The sequence below is a fragment of the Aptenodytes patagonicus genome, chromosome 1 (assembly GCF_965638725.1).
Source record: "Aptenodytes patagonicus chromosome 1, bAptPat1.pri.cur, whole genome shotgun sequence".
NCBI classification, from domain to species: Eukaryota; Metazoa; Chordata; class Aves; order Sphenisciformes; family Spheniscidae; genus Aptenodytes; species Aptenodytes patagonicus.
The window spans coordinates 224,240,663-224,259,473 of NC_134949.1; the positions used below are offsets into that span (position 1 = coordinate 224,240,663).

General features: G+C 49.5%; 2 protein-coding genes across 15 annotated transcripts in view; both read left to right on the forward strand.

Annotated features, from left to right (window-relative positions):
• Window positions 1–6,583, forward strand: part of PAK1 (p21 (RAC1) activated kinase 1) — a 108,035-nt gene extending 101,452 nt beyond the window's left edge. For all 12 annotated transcript variants that reach the window (XM_076328460.1, XM_076328461.1, XM_076328458.1 and 9 more), the window contains one exon: window positions 1,334–6,583. In XM_076328460.1, coding sequence (XP_076184575.1) covers window positions 1,334–1,420 — 87 coding nt within the window. In that variant the 3' untranslated portion in view covers window positions 1,421–6,583. The remainder of the gene's footprint in view (window positions 1–1,333) is intronic.
• Window positions 6,584–14,875: 8,292 nt separating this feature from the next.
• Window positions 14,876–18,811, forward strand: part of GDPD4 (glycerophosphodiester phosphodiesterase domain containing 4) — a 39,458-nt gene continuing 35,522 nt past the window's right edge. For all 3 annotated transcript variants that reach the window (XM_076328466.1, XM_076328468.1, XM_076328469.1), the window contains exon 1: window positions 14,876–14,939. The gene's annotated coding sequence lies outside the window, so the exon portion shown is untranslated. The remainder of the gene's footprint in view (window positions 14,940–18,811) is intronic.

An 18,811-nucleotide genomic window follows, 5' to 3' on the forward strand; every position in this document is an offset into this window, starting at 1 on the left:
CCTGGTGTCTTAGTCTGAACTCCTGGTGAAAGGGGAGGGCCAAGCTGCCAGGCTTTTTACTGACATGGATGAGAGGAGTAGTTCGTGTGTTCCTGGATTGGATCCCATCCACATAAAAATAGGGCTGGCAACTATTCTGTTTGCAGAAACTTAAGCATTGATTAGTCACCCTGATAAGGTGTTTTTTTTTTTTTCCCTCCCCATTGAACTGGGGGGAGGGAGAGGCAAAATAATTGTATCTGTAATCCAGAGACAATCTGACAATCCAGAGACTTGACAGACAAGTTTGCCATGGGGGTGGAAATGTAGCTCTTTGTAAAATAAACCGGTGATCAGGGGCACTCAGACCTCAACTGTGAGACAGTTCCCTTTTATGTTTTCCTTTCTTTCCACTAGTTTGTCTAGTGGATTCAGTTTTGGATGTGTTGCAGCCTTCTGAGACTGTCATGAAGCATTAATCACTGGCAGAATGGCAGTAGTTGAAAGATCACTTTTTCTCCTGGACTTTCCAGCCCCAAAATATCAGAAAGCAGTAATGTTCTGTTCCTTGGAGCAGGAGAACATTTTGACTGTAACATTTCTGCCTGGTTTTAACTACCTTTTAGCCTCTGATTTCCACCCCACCCACCCCAGCCCCCATCTCTGAAGCATGTTGCCTTGGGTGATTGATCCCTGCTGATGCTCAGAAGTCCTGTGTGATATAGTTGCTTTTTGTTTTCGGAACAGCTTGTGAACTTGCCCTACATGCCTTCACTCTCATCTGAGAGCTGTTCTGACAATCAATACTGTTTTACTTAACAGAGCACCTTGTATAGGAGACTGACTGAATGGTTCTGTGTTGCAAGCTCTGTGCTGCTCTCCTGAATTCCAGCTGCTTTGCAAATTTCTAATATCTGTAGAAGGCCAAGGCAATGCTTTCACCAGACCTGTGATAACAGGGAAGAGAGAAATGAGAGGTGATTCCTGCAGGAAGCCCTGTGCCTTGTGTTTGAACCGCACAGGTTGTTTTTAGTACACTTTCCTTCCACACAGAATTTCACTATAGATTTTGCAAGACTTTATAATTCCTATGGGGAATTCACTGAGTTTTGCTCGGTCTTGAACATGTACAAACATTGGAGACTTTAGCATGTGTTGGGTGCGAATCTGTTCATCACTTCAGGTGAGCCCCAAAAGTTTGTGGTGGTAGCAGACCTTTTGGTTTCACCTGTTCCAAGATTAGAGTAGGTTGTTAGACTTCACATGGGTCTAGGTGCCAATATTTTGAGTAGCCACGAGAATTCTGGGGCATGTTCTGAAAAATTTAACCCTTTTTCTTTTTTCTTCTTCTTAGCATCAGTTCCTGAAAATTGCAAAGCCTCTATCTAGTCTCACTCCTCTGATTATTGCAGCTAAAGAGGCAGCCAAGAACAACCATTAAAGTGGTGGAGTCAACACAGTCATCGTGTCAAGACTTTTAGATGTTCATTTCAGAGACTGAATTACCTGCCCCTCTCCCCTTCTGCTCCTTCTTCACAGGGGAGTTCTTAAAACTCTGATCTGCCCTGAAGGGTGGCAGAGGTATTGTTCACTGAATGTGGAAGGGCACGTAACGGGGACATTGCTGATCTTACATAGTGAACTATCTTTCCATCCTTGTGATGGGGGTGAGAGGGGAAGAGTATTTTGTATGGTTGAGAAGATCTTTCTGAGAACGTCTGAACCTGACCTACACGTAGCGAAGCCAGTTTGTTTCCATATTTCTTACTGTGTTTAGTTTTAAAAATAATGTGGAGCCTTAGACCATGTTTATCTTAATAAATTAAATCTTTTGCTGGCTGGACTTTCCCTGCTTCTGGCAAGCTGCTATTACACCACTGAGGCTGCTCTGTGCTTTGGATGACTTGAGGGAAGGAAGCAGGCAGCAGAAACGTGAACAGCTGTAACAACTGAAAGGGGAACGAGGGCGTGAATACGCATCCCTCCTACAGCACTGCTGGATGCTTCGAGGGAGCACGGAGGAAGCCTCTGTGTGCTTCCTGCAGCCATTGGAAAACTTAATTAATGGGTGATCTTTTTGCCAGATCATGTGAATTGGGGGCCCCCCCTCCCCCTTTAGTTTCAACTCGACTAGTTAACCAAATCTCAAATATTTCTGATTTCTAGAAGGTAAATCACAGGAAAAATTGACAGAGAGCTCTTTTAGAGTTATTTTATCAGTGCTGCGAGGCTTCTTAGAGACCCTTGCCCTGTATGATAAAGCAAACAGAGCAATTACTATTATAAAGATAAGATTTGCCTGCAAAATGATGTTGAAAACTCTTGTTTCTTAGAGCAAGTCCAACGGAAAACAAACCGATTGTGGATGCTGCTTTCTTGGAGACGTGGGGACTTAATTTTTTGAAATGATAGTGGTTTCTTTATGCTACTGATTCCTTTGGTTGCTAATAGTCTGTAAAACAACAGGAAACATGGAACTACTAGAGGGATTGGTTGTAAACACTGGGCTTATGTTTAACTGTATACTGATTTTTAATAAAATGACTGCTGCGTTTCTTAACTTGGGGCTGAGGGAGGATTGGAGAATTCACTGTACCCAGACACATCTGTCGGGTGGGATTATTGTTCATATCGTCACCGGGTGCTCAAATGTGTTGGATAAAGTGATATAACCTCGTCTCTTACCCCTTCTTCTGTAGTCCTTTGGGATAGCAAGTGGCTCTCGAGGGAGTAACTTTACACACAGAGACAATCGATAAAAGATCTGCATTATAACTGGGGGAGCTGCTTTCTCTGTACTGCTTTGGTCATTTATGGGGTGAGTTTAAACTGATTCTGGAGTAACCTCTCATCTCTCTCCAAAGCACTCTTTCCTGCTTCTTGCTGAGACCTGCTGCTGGCTCAGCCCTTTCTTCCCTGCACCTGGATTTTAATGCAAATATATTTTTCCTGTTTGCTCCACAATACATGACAGCTCTTACACTAGTTTTACCGGGTGTAGATAGAGTTTGTGAGGTCTTTTGCTTCTGTGGTGCCTTCTCCCATCCCATCCCTCCCTGTGGTCCAGGGTGGTCACTGTTTGACACAAGGCTGAAGTCTGAAGTCCATTGCCAAAATCTGCAGCCTCTCTCCCTTTGTGCCTATATATTTAATCTCCCTGTAATATTAAGTTTCCCCTCACAAAGCTTGTATCCAAGGATGAATTCTTTAGGCAAAACAGTAAAGCTGCCAGCCTGGAGAGGGATATGATCTATCGATGAGCTCCTCTGCTTGGAGCTTAGGTGGAGATTGTGAAATGGAAGGCCACTACCCTTGAATAATTCCCTTTGATAAGGAGTTTGTTTATATTTCCTCTGGAAGTCTCACGATGGCATACATGGGAAGAAAGGAATTGGGGGCTAGATCTCACTTGATCTGAAATCTCATATGGCTCTGGCCTTACAGATTTGGCAACTGACTTTTTTGACAGCACAGGATTAAACGTGTTTAATGTCTCTGACTTCTCTTTAACTCCATTCCCTACTCCATCCTCTGCATCCCATTGAGATGAGAACCTTAATGCAGATATGCCCTATCTGCGAGCGAGCACGCACATGAGCTTATTTGTCTGCAGCAAGATTTCTGCTAAATTTCCCCAAAGAAGGTAGAAAAGGTTGGTTGTGTGTATTTAAGTCGCTCTTCTGGATTCTCTGTTGCATAATGTAAAGGAAATGACAGGAATGACTGTTTATCCCTCTTCTTATGCTAGTAATGTGCTTCCGTCTCATTGACTTCCACTTTGAATCGGTCCTGCCTGGTTTCTGTTAGCTGCTTGAGAGGGGGTTTGCCAAAAGCCTTTCGTTCCCCACTGGGAAGCTGCAAGACTGTGACCATAGGTGTGTGTCATCTTGTCCCAGGCTTTTTTTTCCCCACCAGTGATGGGTGGGAAAAGGAGGCGACGGCTACAGTGTGCCTGGACCTAGTTTCAAGTTACCAGGCACGTCATGTTTTTATGTTCTCAGAAAATCTTAACAAAATTTCGTAACTACCTTAAGTTTAGGTGAAGGGGATTATTTTTTTGTTGTGGTTCTGAAATACATCCTTTCCTCCACTCTCCCTTCATCTGTGCATCGCCTGGCATCAGCACCAGCGTTAGCTTCCACATAGCCCTTTACGGCACCTTAGTGTCTAAACAGAGCTCTTAAATAGTGACTGTCTGACTTAAAAACCTCTGGGGCTTATTTTCCTGAGAACATCTTGGCTCTGCTGTGATTTGAAAGCGATTCCTACTAGAGAACTTCTTTGGTGGCTTTGCTGCTTTTTTTTTTTTTTTTACGTACTCTATGAACTGATTTGCCCGAGTTGAAACCATTTTTAACCACAGCCCTTAATTAATTATTTATTTGCCTATTAATATTAAAGTCTCTCTTCTGTATTAGAACATGAAATATTCAATTGTTTGAGTATCCTTTCTGAAAATTGGCTTCCTTTTTGAGGGATCTCAAGCAATCCTATACCAGAAATCATATAACATGCTACAGCTTACCAAGGGCTTACTGGAGGGAGAGGCTCATCTCTTCTTCTCCAAAACACAGAGGATGGTCTTATTTAAGAAGTAGCTAATAGCTTCGACAAGATGCTTCCTATATTTCAAGAATGGGCATTGATTTGTATTACTTTAGGGTTTTTTTAAACAAAGAATTGATTTGGAGTTCACCGGGGCCGAGAGTTTGTGTGTGAGAGGGGTACGCAGACCCCATGTGCCTTGAAGAAGACAGGTTGTGATGCTGAGAGTGAAGAGCCAGGGCAGGGATGGAGGGGGTGGCAGAACTTGCTAGTTTAGTTGCAACAGCGATAGCACACCTTTAGCCATCCCTAAAACGTCTTAATCGAATAGACGTGTTTTTAAAGGACATAAATCTGACTGATGAGTTGTTGCAGGCTCTTCTCCAGACAGGCATTATGCTCCTACCAAACTGCGTTCCCCTTTTAAACAAAAGGGGTGCACGGTTTTCTACAGCAGGGAGGCTCCTTGAGAAAGGAGGTTTCCATGGAGACACTTACTTGACTTAAACGATCTGGTTAGGGCTTGAGAAGAGGCTTGGGGGGTAAACACCACATGGACACAAAAGCCACTGTTTTGCAAAGTAACTGGGGTTGCTGCAGTGTTTTACTTCCAACTTGATGCCCCTTTTCAGGGGCCTGGTTTAGAGAAAGTGCCAAAAATGTTGCCTGGTCAGAAATGTGAGGTGTGGAAAAGGCTGTTGCTTCTTAGCCGAGATCTCTGTTAGTATCGTAATCCATCTGTCTCTCAAAATGCCGCAGGTTGGTGTAAGTAGGACACACTGGCAGCAAAGTGCTGTGCGAGAGCGGACTGCGATGGCCTGTAAGTCGGTACTTGCTTCCTTAAAGCCTACCGTCCTTGGCTGACAGTAGAATTGGTCCAGACCAAAGTCCAAGAACAACATTTGTTTGAACCTTGTTCCTAATTAAGAGCTTGCATAATCCATTTGTACAGTGGATGATGACATCTTCAATGTTAAAATTGCTAAAGGTGAAGTCTGATTCTCCATTCATCTTCCCGCCATAAAATAACAAGACTTTTTAATGGCTTCTTATTTCAACAGTAATAGAGAGCCTGTAGATGTATTTAGGGGTTGTCAGCCCTACTGGGTCAAGCGTATGGATAATTAATGCTCTAGGATCTCATCGTTTGTTGCTAATGACAGCTCACAATGTCAAAGACGGGATCTCAGAGAAGCAGCTGCAAATTTTGACAGGGAATAGCCAACAGTAACAAAACAGCAATACAGATGGGAGCGGGACAGAAACTTGCTGCCAAAATGGATGCCTGCAGAGAAGTGGTGCGAAGAGCTACAGAGGAAGGTGGGAGCTGGTCCAAGGAGTGCTGGGGTAGGATGAAGCAAAGGTTAAAACCTCAACAGCGCAATTGCTGAGGAAACTCAGGGAGTGCCCCAGCAGCCTGCTGCATCTCAAGGCAGCAACGTCTCTGGAGGAGGAGAGCAGAAAGGAGCCTGGGAAAGGAAGAGGTGCTGGAAGTGGAGACTGGAGCAGCAATATGGCTTTGAGGCACAGCCTGTGCTGACAGAGCTGGAGCTAATCCAGGAGGTTCGCAAAAATGACAAAATTCAGCTGAAAAGGCAAAGCGGGAGCTAGAGCGGAGGAGATGGCCTTGATGTGCCAAGGAACTGAAGAGAGGCCAGGCTTTGTGCGTATGTGAAACGGCAGAAGCAAATTTAACACAGGCTTCTGTGGATGACAAGCAGCTCATTGCCTCTTGCCTTGCAGCATCGGTACGGCATCTTTTCACCATCAGCACTGCTTTGGGATCGTGTCAGCAGCCACCGGGCTTTGGTCTCGTGTTTGTAAAGAAGACTTTGTCACTCTGCACCCACAGGTTTCTGACTGCAGCTTTCACCTGCCAGCAGATGTCTTTGTGTCATGTCCCACCTGGAAATACAGGGGCTGTTGCCATTTTAAAATCAGCTAGATAATGTGTTTCTCTTCATACTGCCTTGTCGTAACTCTCCTGTAGCGCCGGGTTTGTTTAATGTGCGAGGTCAGCTCAGCCATTTTAAAAATAAAAGTGAAACCTTAAATAAAACCTGAATGAATTACTTGGTTCTCCTTCACTTGCTGTTTCGATGACCCTTGCAGTGACCGTAGAACTGAGTGGGGGTGCTTAAAGGAGGGGTTGTGTTTCTTTGATCTGTCTTAGATTAATCAGCTCTTATTTGAGCAGAGTGACTATGCTAAAAGCTGTTGCAGCAAGTGTGTTTTTTACCACTCAGAGGTAGTTAATGCTTTGATAAACATCAGTCTGGAAGCAGGATCCAGACCACGGCTTGAGGAGGAAGAGGAGGAAGCCGCTGGCGAGGGAGATTCTTGCCTCCTGGATGCTTGTTTTCTCCCCAGGTAGAGCTTGGTGTCTGAGGCCCCTCGTATGGAGGAAGAAATCAGGGGAGGGTTTGGGATAGGTACCTACAACCATCTTCCCCAGCATCACTCTTTCTTGTGGGATCAGTAGGATGAGGCTGATGACAAAAGCAGGAGTTTATCATCCTACGTACTTGTTTGCTCAAGTGCCTCATTGCAGTGGGGAGCAGGAACGTCATGATTTGGGGAGGACGCGTGTGCCGCCACAACCCTCCTTCTGCAGTTCATCCTCTGCTTGTAAAACATCGGACCTGAATGTTTTACCCTGAAGTCGGAGAAAGCCAACCCAGCGCTGAGAGGACTTCCTGAGGTCAGCCTCCAGGGAACGTGGGGGTGAGGAGCAGGGAGAAGCTCTGCCAAGCTCTTGCGAGTCAGCTGGGAGCTGAGCCAGATTTTAGAGCGGGCGCTGGAAGAAAAGGGAACACCTTGCACGGGGACTTAACCAACTAGAATAAGGCAATTGATTTTACTTCATAAAATCCCTTCTGCCCAGAACAGATGCTCTAGCTGAAGACTGCTTTCCAACAGCTCTTTTTCAGGAAAGCCAGAGCAGAGACCCGTTTCTCTGGTTTTTGCGTAGGTGAGGGGCCCCGTCACTTGAGCAAGAGGAACGTTGCAGCCCAACTGGCCGGGGTTGTGGGCCATTCTCTTTGCCGTGATGTGGTAGCATCCCATCTTGGATGTCCTTGTCCTATAAGAGAAAGGAAATCTAATGGGGCCGCCACCACCTCCTCCTCCTCTGAAGCTTCACAAAGCAGGGTACCAGGCAAACTTATGATCCTGGTAACATACCCCCAAAAGTGCCCCTAAAAATGCTACTGGTTTGGTGTTTGGTGGCTCTACCTCCTGCCCTGTGGAGGATGCGCAGTCTATCTCTAACTAGCTACCATTTTCCATGATTTCTGGGGGTCTTTCTGCCTTGGAGGCCTCTTCCCTTGAGATGAACTTGGTTGAATTGCCCAGCAGTTGCTGTGGGTGGGAGATGTTGGACAATGAATGATTTCAAGGCTTTAAGAAATGGTTGATGTTGATTTCAGTGAAGTATAACTCATTTGAAGGCTCCTCAGAGCCCTACTGAGCTTTCCTCAAAGGTGAATTCCTAACCAAACTTAAATAATTGGTGGGTTGGTTTTTTTTCAATAGCTGAATCAGTTTTGGAGAGTCGGATAAATAATTCTGAAGGTTCAGCCTTTAACCAAACATGTCTACGAAACTGAGGTCTCAACACATCTCCACTGAGGAACCCCTAATGAAGTCAGCCCAGGCATGGGTCACCCTTTCAAACCTTGGTGCCTGTCTATTGTGGGTCCAAAACAGCAGTATATGATGTTCAGCAGTGCTCTCATCAACTGCTCACGTGTGCTCAGCAGGTTTGTGGTTGCACCTTTTACATAGAGAAAAGGAAGGACCCACTCAGCTGTGTGTGGGAAGGCAGACATGTTGCAAAGGAGATGAGCTTCTGCAGCGGTCCTGGCCAAGAAGTCCTGGCTGCAAAATACATCCCAGCCCCAGTTCTCTATCCCCAACGCCTTATTTTCTTCCATCTGCGCAGGAGGGAAACCCCCGTGTGATGATCTCACAGGGGTGTCCTGAGGCTACAGGTGCAATTATTGCTATTTCTGTGGCACCTCCCCCAGATCTTTAAAGTTTTACTTCTTCATTCCTAAATTTAGTGCCTTGTCCTCTTAGCTCCTGTGTGAGTCTGGGGTAAGGTTTACAGGGAAGGGTGGTGCCTTGTGTTAGACCAGCTGATCTACGGAGGGAGAAGAGGGGAGAAAAGATGGGGAGAAGCTTTGGGGAACACACACCTTCAGGTCTGAGCCAGAGTGAAGTAGCAGCTGAATCCTGGTGGGAACAGTTATTCTGTGTGTAACTGCAGGATATTAGTTTATTTGGAGCAAAATGGGGGAATTGGCGGTAGGAGCAGCAATATGCTGGTAGGTCCAACAGAGAAGAGATGTTCCTTATCACATGCTGCAGGGAAAACTGCAGCACCCCATGCAGATGATGCTTTTACCGAGTCCCTCATTTTTAGCAGCACCCAGAGGACTTTCAAGTGTCGGTTCCCAAGCTCATCCTTTAGGAGGACCTATAGCTGGAACACGGTGAGCAGGGAACTTGGCGGGCTTTCCTGGCAGGTCCTTGCCCATTCCTGGGGCTGTAATGCCCTCTCCCGGCAGCTGCACTGGGGATTCGTTTCCTTTTCTGTTGCTCAGTTTCCATGAGCAACATAAAAAGAAGTGTTTCTTTTGGAGGATGCATGTTGAAGAGAGCCAGCACGCACCAGCAGGGATAAGGAGATGGTTGTGACATGGGATTTGGTGCCCCGGTATGTCCGTTCCCCTGCGATCACCCCATCTCCAGCTTTGCTCCTGTCTCATTTTTAAGTTATTATTTACATTTATGCATTGCGGCAGCCTCCTAAGGCAAACGTATCCCTCCCATGCAAACGGTTGTGTGTGAGCCATTGAGGACAGGTCCTCTGCTCCCATCACAGCACAGGTCCCTGATGCTGGGTCCGCTGTCTGCATCAGCAGAGTGGGCATTTGCAGACACCCCCGTGCTTCCCCCAGGTGTGGTGGGGCTTTCTGGTGGGCCACGTCCGTGCTGACGTACCGGTTAAGCCTGATAAGGCAGAAGGGGCATGTCCCCCCTGTGTCGTGACAACTGGTGGGTTTGAGAGAGGCTGCGAGGCACTGCTGAGTGGAGGCTCATCCCCTCTGAACACAGCCATGGGTGAAGTGAACCAGGACCCATCCCTCATCCCACATCTTGTGCCCCAAAACCCACCAACCTGCTTAAATTTGGGTCTAGCAGCTCTGCTCACAGTCAAGGTCAGGGTCCCGCTGGCCATGTGTGCAGCTCTAACAGTGTCCAGGAGTCAAGCGCTCCTGGATCATGCCGTGAAGGGCAGCGGGCAAGTAACAGCCCTCTGGTTTCTCACCGGTGGTAAGCTGAAATGCTCAAAGGCTGCTCCTGGGGGCTGGACTGGTGCAGGAGGGCAGTGAGCTGGGGGGGCAAACCGCTCGCCCAGCCCCACTCCTCCTTTTTGCTCCCCAAGCTCATGGCTGCATGGATGATGGTCCCCTAGGTGAGAAGCATCTGCCACTTTCTCCTGTTCCCTGTGTTTCCCAAACATGTCAGGCTCTAACCCCGCTTCTCACCCAAGGTATTTGTGTTTTGTAGGCACCCTGGAGCACCCCAGGCTTTGGGAATGGCTCAACCCAGGGATGCTATAAGTTATCCCATCTCCTTTGCCACCATGAAGAAGCCAGCAGGCAGGTCCCAGCCCAGGGAGGACAAGTGCAAAGTCAGTGGCGATGCTAGGGCAGAGAGAGATGGCGGTGTCCCCACACCGGGCACCATCCATCTCTGCTTTCCCCTTGCACCAGGGAGGGTGGGCTGGGTGTGCCCAGGCGGGTGCAAGGACTTTAGGCAATGCCACCTCCTGTGTTGGCATGCTGGGGAAGGGACATCTCATCGCTGGCAGCTCCCTCTGACCAGCCTGGCTCTGCTTGCCTGGGCCACCCACCCGTGTGAAGAGTGAGAAGTGGCTCGTGCGGTCTCTGGGCTCATCCTGGTGACAGCAAGTGCCACCCGAGAGCCTCTGTGGTGACAAAACTTCATAGCCTGGGCTGGGAGAGATGGGGCGCAGCATGGGTGTAAGAGCCTGAGTGGTGGGAAACACCTTTGCTGACCCCAAATGGAGGATCAAATCTGAGCGCCCACAAAACTCATTGGGGCTCAGGAGCATCACACACTGCATGGTTCCCTGTAGGGCGGCGTGTGCAGTTTATAGCTCTGGGAAAGGGGGGACCTCGCTGTGACATCCCTGCTGAGAAGCAGCAGGGTGTCCCCACCACCCGGGGGGAGACCATCAGGGAAGGGGCTAACGTGGTCCTCCAGATTCACCCACCAAAGAGGAGCGTGAGGCAGGAGGAGGCAGCACAGAGCACCTGCCCAGGCGCTCATGAAACAAAACCCCGATGTGCTTCACTCCTGACATCCAGCACCGTCCCCCCGCACCCTTCGCCACATTACATTTCTTGGGTGCAGAAACATTTGGCCAAGGGATGGTTTACTGGACCCTCTTCTTCCTCACCAGTCCTTGCATCTGCTTTTCCCCTCTGAGGTTCCCTTGGCCATCCAGGGTAACTCAAGTTGCATCCTCCCGGGTATGTTGCAACCCCCTGATTTCTGCCAAGAAAGAACAAAATGACGCCGTTGCACAAAGGACAGCCATAAAATACGTAAGAAGAGCAAGGACCGTCTCTCCCCCTCTTTTCACAACGCTGTATCAGCCGGTCTGCGGCGCCAGCAAGCAGCCAGCCCCGCCATCGGAGAGCGGGTGGTGGAGTTGCTGCAGCAACGGCTGCGAGAGGCAGAGAGTTTGTCGCTGCTGACCGCTTTGAAGGGCAATGGGAAGCTCCCCCCCACCGCTCTCCATCCACACAACGCGGCTTGTAGTTGTGCTGGGGGGCTGCTCCCCCACGGTTGGGCTGCACGGTGAATCCATCTGGTCCCTCCTCGTTGCCTGCCCGAGGGATGCGGCTCATTCAGAAACGGTGCTCAGAACCCCTCTCTGAGCCCCAGGACTCAGGAGGAATTGCTTGGCAATTTCACCTGCCTGAGTTGATTTTTTTGAGTTTAAATTCTGACCCTTGGGGTAAGTTTTGCGCCTGGTGGGTTGCACACTCCAGAAGAAACTGCCAGGTCTTTGGCACATCTCGACGGGCTTTACACCGTTATTCACAGCTGCCGCCGTCACTCGGGAAGGGCCAGCAGCATTTCTTGGGAGCAAGCGGGCTTAAAAATAACTCTGATCAATCCAAGCAGCCCGAGAAATGACGGTGAAGGAGGATGCAGGAGCAGGGTCAGGCCCTGGCTTCCCTGGAGGCCTGCCAGCATCCTGCAAAAGCTGCTGCTCCCGATTTGCACGGCGCCTCTGCTTTACCCTGAGTTTCCCCACACCAACGCTTCAGGGGGGCTGATGCTCTCCCTGATTTTTGATGTTTCAGAGCTGTGTGTCAAAGGGTTCAGGCTGGGAGGTGGGGAGAGAGACCCCCCCCCCTGCAGCCTCATCCCCTGGGGCTCAGTGTGAAGCTGGCTGTTAGCATCTTTATACTTGGACATGCCACACATTGCGGGTCTGGAAGCATCTCTGCTTTCTTATGATGGGGCTTGGAGCTGCCCAAGGTCCCCTTCTCCCCCCGAGACCGTCCTCTGTACCTCCACCAACTGATCCTTCTGCTTTTTGGTGGGATACCGCTTGCTGCAAGAGGCAGACGCTGCTCTCCCGCGGACACGGGGTCTGTGCCAGCACGCTGCCATCCCTGGGGCAAGCAAGGGCTGAAGTTTGGATCAGTTTGGGTCACCTCCTTCTTCTCCCCCCACCTCTCTTATCGTTTCTGGAAACTCCAATGCCATAAACGATGCCGTTTCTGTAATCAGTCTCGCGGGGACGTCATTACCTGCATGAGTCACCTGCTCTCAAGGCTCTGCAGCAGCTCGTTGTGCAACCGTGCGGTGGGGGGGAATGACACGCAAGCACAGCCCAGGGAGGGGGACACACACCGGCCCCTTCATGCTGCCAAGGCAGGGCACTGCAAGAGGACAAATGTCCCAAACTTAGGGGACTTAGGGTGGGAGGACGTGAACGTATGTATGTCCCAACAAAATACTCCATGTCACGGCTGGCAGCTGGGCAGGGAGACCATCCCCGCTCCCTGTTTGTGCCATTTTCCCCCTGGTTTTATCTTCTCCTGACACAAACAGAGGCAAAACTCGCGGAGTTCAAGGCTGACCTGACCCGCTGATATCCCTGAGGTGGGTTTGTAGGGCGCCGGGTTCCCACAGGTGTTTTCTTTATGGGCTCATAAACTCCAAGGCCAGGCTCGCCGGTGGCAGGGCTCCAGCAGATCCTCGCTTGCCTTCATTGCCAGCTGCCGGCAGGGCTTGGACGCTGGCTGGGACACCGGGCGAGGATTTTGCGGTTGAGATAAGCTGGTGAACTCTGAGCTGAAGACACTGGAGCCAGAGCAGCCTCTGCCCGGCCGGTGAGTCCTTTGCCAGTGTTTGCAGAGCAAACTGCGGCGCTGAAGGCTTTGCATCTCTGTACCTGGACGAAAGCAAAACCACGGCATTATTTTAGGACAAAGAGCAGGGATATTTGGGGTTTTCTTCGCGTGTTAGGAGGTGAGGCTATATTTGTGTTTTAAATGACCTTTTCCTTTTTCAGGGCTCTTCCCTCCACTGCAGGGAGCTTTTTTGCGCTGATGATGTTGCTCAACCCTGTTCCCTTTTCCCCCACGTACCCCTTGGAGTCCATCCACGCCATGAGGATGCAGCAGCTGGAGGAAAGGCAGCCTGGGCAAGGGTGATGGTGAAGGCCCTTCAGAAGGTATTTTGGGGAGCACTGACCTTGCCATTGGCTTCAAAGACAGAGCAAAGCTCTCGGGCTCTGTGGGCTCTCCACTGCTCCTTAAACTTGCTGGGCCACCCCCATGCCATGCCTCCCCTGGGCATGGACCTTCAGGACCTTAATGTGGCCCCGTGATGAAGCTGGGCTCAAGGAGAAAAAAGCAGTGGATCAACTTGGGAGATTAAAACTGCAAGGTACCTGGAAAAGCTGCTGTTGTTGCTCCCGACATCTCATCAGTGCCATCAGCCACCTTAATCTTACCCTTCCTGCCTATTTATCAGGTTTCCAGGAATCAGACCATAAAGCAAGTAGTATTTCTAGAGGCTCACACATGATCCCATGCCTCTCTACTCCAGCTGCCTGAGTGTTAGCTGGAAAATGATCAGCAATAAAACCAGCTGCTTCTACCTTCACACCTTGTGGTTCCCTCATTTATTTCATATTCCAATTCCAAAAGAAGATGATTCTATTTTAGGACCTGGTGCTAAGTAAGGATTAGCAATACTGCTTTTAAAGTGGAACTCTTATATGCCCTCTGCTCGTCATTAGGTTTCAGAGTGAACCAGGCTGTCATTTCTGTAGCTCATCTTCTAATTAAAAGTTTCTCTTTGTAATGTGAACTGCCCAAAACCTGCTGGGCCATCATTTCTGCCCTGTTCTTCCCCTCTCTGTTTGCAAGGGCAGTTTGCTGATTTTGCTTTTGAGGGACCCTCTGATCCGCCTTTTCATCCAACAAGAAAAATCCCAACGTGAGAGATGACAGGGATGAAAAAACTGCACCAGTGGTGTTTCAGAGAGCCCTCCGGGACTGGAGGGGATGTTTCTTTAGCCCCTCATGCAGCGAAGAGCTTTTTAGGAGCAGGAGGAGCTCCACAAAGTTGCGCAGCTTCCTAGCCTGAGAAACTTTATGGATGCCTCTCTGAAAGTCCAGGGCACACTGGAGGTTACAAAATACAACCGCACAAACTGCTTTTGTTGTGCTGACCTGCCCCCTCTCCTCCTCCAAAGAAAGTTATGTCTCTAATAGGATTTAGATATTAAAGCCCAAAACAGTGCAAAAAATAAGTAAAATAAGCAGTTTTTGCATCCAGGGTTGCTCAGAAATCTGGTGCAGCGGATTCCTGCCTGGGGCTTGCAGCCATGGGAAACATTTTCACGGAGAAGGTTCAGGAGTTTTAATTCTGAGGGTCAGCGATGACACGTCTTGCCCAAATCTCCTTTGGGATATTTCCTCGGACCCCATCCTTTGGACAACTAATTCTGCCAAGGCGGGATTTGAATACCAGCCTCTCCCGTTCTGGGTGGACGAGGGATGAATCAAACCCAGGTTCACCTGCAAGTCCCCAGCGTCTCCCAGAGCCATGCGGCAAGCAGCTGCCCGCGTCCCATGATAAGACTTTAATTTTTCCAGCCTTGGGGACTGAATTTATTAAGCCCCACGTGGCCCCTCCTACCGTGGGAGGGACGGCTCCAGCAGCCTCTCTAATACTGGGTGTCACACAGCGGTGCCACCATTCAGGTCCCGGAGTGTCACAAGAAAAGGACACAGCAACCCAAGTGCGGCAGAAAGCAAAAATAACCCCTCCATGTGCATCCCGGCGAGGTGAGTTACCTCCTCTCTCCTAACTCTTAAAGATCCTCCTGCCCGGTGAAATACATCCCTGCCTGCTCTTTCCTGCCTGCTCTAAAAGTTAGCACGGGGGGGGGGGGATTTCTTTGACTTTTCTTTTTTTTTCTTTGGACTTTTGAGTGTGTTGGTTGGGATGCGACAGCGGGTGATTGACCCGCTCCTGCCCAGATTGCAGCGAGAAACAAAGCCCAAAGAGCCAGAGAATGGGGAGAACCAGTAACAAAAGGGGAGCGAAGAGGGCGGTGTGCAAGCCGGGGGGGGGGGGGGGCGTTCTGATGGCTGGTTGGGGAGGAGAAGGTGCTCAGCAGTCCGACTTAGCTCTCGGGGTCCATGCCAGATGAGTTGGCTGTGACCTGTTGAGGGGAGAAACGGGAGCTGGGGTGAGACGTGAGCGGTGGGTGGCTGGTGGGGTTTCTGGAGCTGGGGCGGCAAGTGGGAGGGAAACGGTGGCCAACCATTTGCAATGCTTGGGATAAAGGGCTGTTTCCATAGTAAAAGGGAGAAAGGAGCCTCTCTCTTTCTTCTCCTGAGCTCGCCTAGCGTGTGAACGGGGAGGTTGACTTGGGAACAAATAACCCGTGAAAGGGTAACATCTGGGAACAGCTGTAAATAATCAGGACCTGGTTGGAAAGGCGGGAAGCAACCCTCTGGTCCAACGTTTGCCCTGCCGCTGCTCGTCGCCCTGGGAGTTTTGATGGGCAACTGTTTGGAGAGCAGCTCGGTTCCCAGCTGAAAGCAGGATTTGGCCCTGGCTTTAGTCTGCTGTTGTTGTCCGAATATTTCCACATTATTTCTAGGCATAACCATAATTAGCAGTGAAACGGGAGAATTTTCACTTCTAGGAAAGAGTGCATTTTAATTCAGGGTCAGGTGCTCAGCTGATATGAACCTGGGGACCCGCACCAGGCCAACTTTGGGTTGGATAGTGCAAACTTTGATCAGCTGGGGGTGTACATCACCTCCTCTTCACTTTTACGCTTTCTTTGGGAATCCTGGTCTCACAGTATAGCATCTCTCAGGACTTGCCCTCTGGCACGTGATACCAGGTGGAAGGGCAAGAGAGAACGGAAATAATTTCCTACAGCTGCTGAAAGCTTTTAAGCTGCATTTAACAAAACAAAAAAAAAAGCATAATGTACCATGGGACCAGCTGGATTTTAATTAAAAAATGTTCTGAATGTGAAGGGAGCCAAAGCTGTTGCTTCCTTTCCAACTTTGCTATTGAAATGTTTAAAAGGTGTGCAAGATTTCCAGGGCAATTTGAAAACTTTGCAGAGAAATACAAAGCTGGGTTTCACTATCGGGCCTGTGACTTTCTTATGCCATGGCATTGGACCGAGGAGGTGACCGAATGGTGTCTTTTGAGCTTTATGTGTCATTTCTGGTGATGAAAATGTAGTTCTTTACATTTGGTGGTGGTAGCTTGTTGTGAGACTACCTGCAGCTTACAAAGTGCCTCTGTGCAAGTTGTTACCGTACAGTCGTGCTTAGTGTGATAAAGTATCAGCCAAAATATAAGAGAAAGCATTTTTTTTTTAAAGTTTGTGGCCCTTTGAAAATGTGCTCTTCATTTCCTTGCTGTGTGAGAGCCCAGAAGCCCTTCTTCAGGCAAACCTTTCTTGTTGTGTGCAAATGGCTTCAGAAGTTATCACCCGTCAGCCGAGACACGTGGTGCTCCTGCCTCCTCGCAGCGTGGAGCAGATCCTGCCCGGTGGCAAAGTCCCAGCTGGGTGGCTTTGCATGGAGGACGGGCTGGAGGGAGCTCCGCGATGGTTGCTCCCTGCAGGCTGCAACGCTGTGCATGCGTGCAGCAATAGCCTGGCTTCGGTCCAAACCTAACTCCACGTCTTGGGATATTTTGAAGGAGGAGGTCTGTGCCTCATCTTGGAGTGACCGCCTATGGTTTGGCTTGTAGGACTGCCCCAGAGACCTCTGCGGTGTGTGATAAATGAGGGTCTCGGGCTACTTTTTAGAAGAGCAGGTAGGATAAGAAGTTGGGAAGATCCTTTGGGCTCCGGATCTTACTGGAAGGAAAGAAAGGGAGCTGGCGTGGGTAGAGCAGCTTGGAGACATGACCTGTGATGCACCCTGGACCACGCCTTCATGGCAGGATGAGCCCTGACGGCAGCACGGGCTTGGCTCCACGTTGCAACCTCTGCTCCAGCTATGGACACCTTGTGTGAGAGAGCTGAGCAAGCTGCCTCCGGGTGCTCATCTCTTCAGCATCTTGTCCTCATCATGTTCTTCATTTGCTGGACACTGCTCTCCCAGCAGTGTTCAAGGAGGAGCCACGGCTGCCTGCTTTTTGGTGGCTGAGGGGCTGGCATTCTATAAGATCCCAGTAAATGGAGGGTGGCCTTGGCTCATGTTCCCTGTGACTCTCCCCATCAGCAGGACATTGGTATCTGCTGCTTTTCTTGTCCTCTCCAGGAAAAAGGAGGCAAGAAGAAAGAGTGATACCTTAGAGGGTCAAACAGATTGAACATGCCCGTGTCCTGGTCTCATACTGGTCCTATTCTCCTGTCATTGTTTGCCTTGCAAGTCTTTGTGGTGTCCCCAGGGAAGATGCTGTGTTAAGCATGATGAGACCTGCTCTCAGGGTCAGGATGGACTCTCCATGCTCCTGGCCCAGGTCCTTCCTGGTGGTTGGGCAGTTGTAGTCTATGTGAGTGCACATGATGCTGTAGCAAGAGAGAGATGAGGAAACCCGTCCTGGGACTCATCCTCTGCAGGTCTGGTGCCAAGGGAAGGCTCTTGGGGCCACCACAGTATGCCAGCTCTTTTCTTTAGTCAACACTTGCATGGAAAGGTGACAAGGGCAAGAAGTTAACCATGACGGTGGTGCACTGTAATAGCAGCAGGCAGGGAGACAGGGCAGGGTTGGGTGGGGGGAATGTGTACACGTGTGAATGAGGTCGTGGCTGCTGCCCATGGGGGCGGTTTTGACGTCAACTCCACTGTTGGGTGCAAGAAGGAGAACATATCTGCAAGCAGGGCACAGCACGGGAGCAGCACGAAGCATCACCGTATGCCTGCACGCTCAGGCTGGAGTCTCACTGCTTGTGTAGGAACGCTTTGGAGCCTGTCCCTTCCTTACTCTCCCGCTTCATTTCCTCTGTTCTCCAATGCAACTGTGAGCAATTCCTTGTTTCTCCAGCCTCCATCTGCTCTAATTAGGCTGGAACCCCCTGGGAGGTTTTCAATCCCTGAGACATTTGTACAGCACCGAGCCTCTGTGAGAGTAACGGGTCTAGTCCTCTCTGCTCCTGCAGCCCCAGCTGCCACCACTGATTCAGTCCGGTCCTTTCGGCAGCGGCTCTTAGTCACTGAACTTATTTTGGAAGGTCTCCAGAGTTGGAGAAATAAAAGACAATTTAGAAAAGGGGAGGGGGTGTGTGGGGGAAATTGGCAAGAGCAATTGCTTTTTAAAAGACTACTTATTTCTTAAGATGTACTTGCTACTGATTAACCTTTGCTCCATGATTGCTTTAATTGATTCATGCCTTAAAGCGGTCAGAAAGGTTCTGTGGGGTCAGGGTGGCTCTATCCTAAGTGCTCTCTTTCCCTGCAAAGCTTTTAAGAATTTTTGGTTGCGCAAAACCCAATTCTTGCAAGAAACGCAGGTGAATGACCAACTCTTTTACTTTCTCCATCCCCCAGATTTTCCAACCCCTATCTTAGTGCTTTACGGTGGCGACCTCTTCCTTCCCTCCCTGCTGCCAGTTGGCAAACTGCTACCAAGCTGAACCTGTCCCATATTCCGCTGCAATTCATGGTGAATGCTGGTTTTCGGGAGGATTTTTTGGCCCTTCTGTGAGAGTGAGGCCCTGTAAGGTTGGGAACTA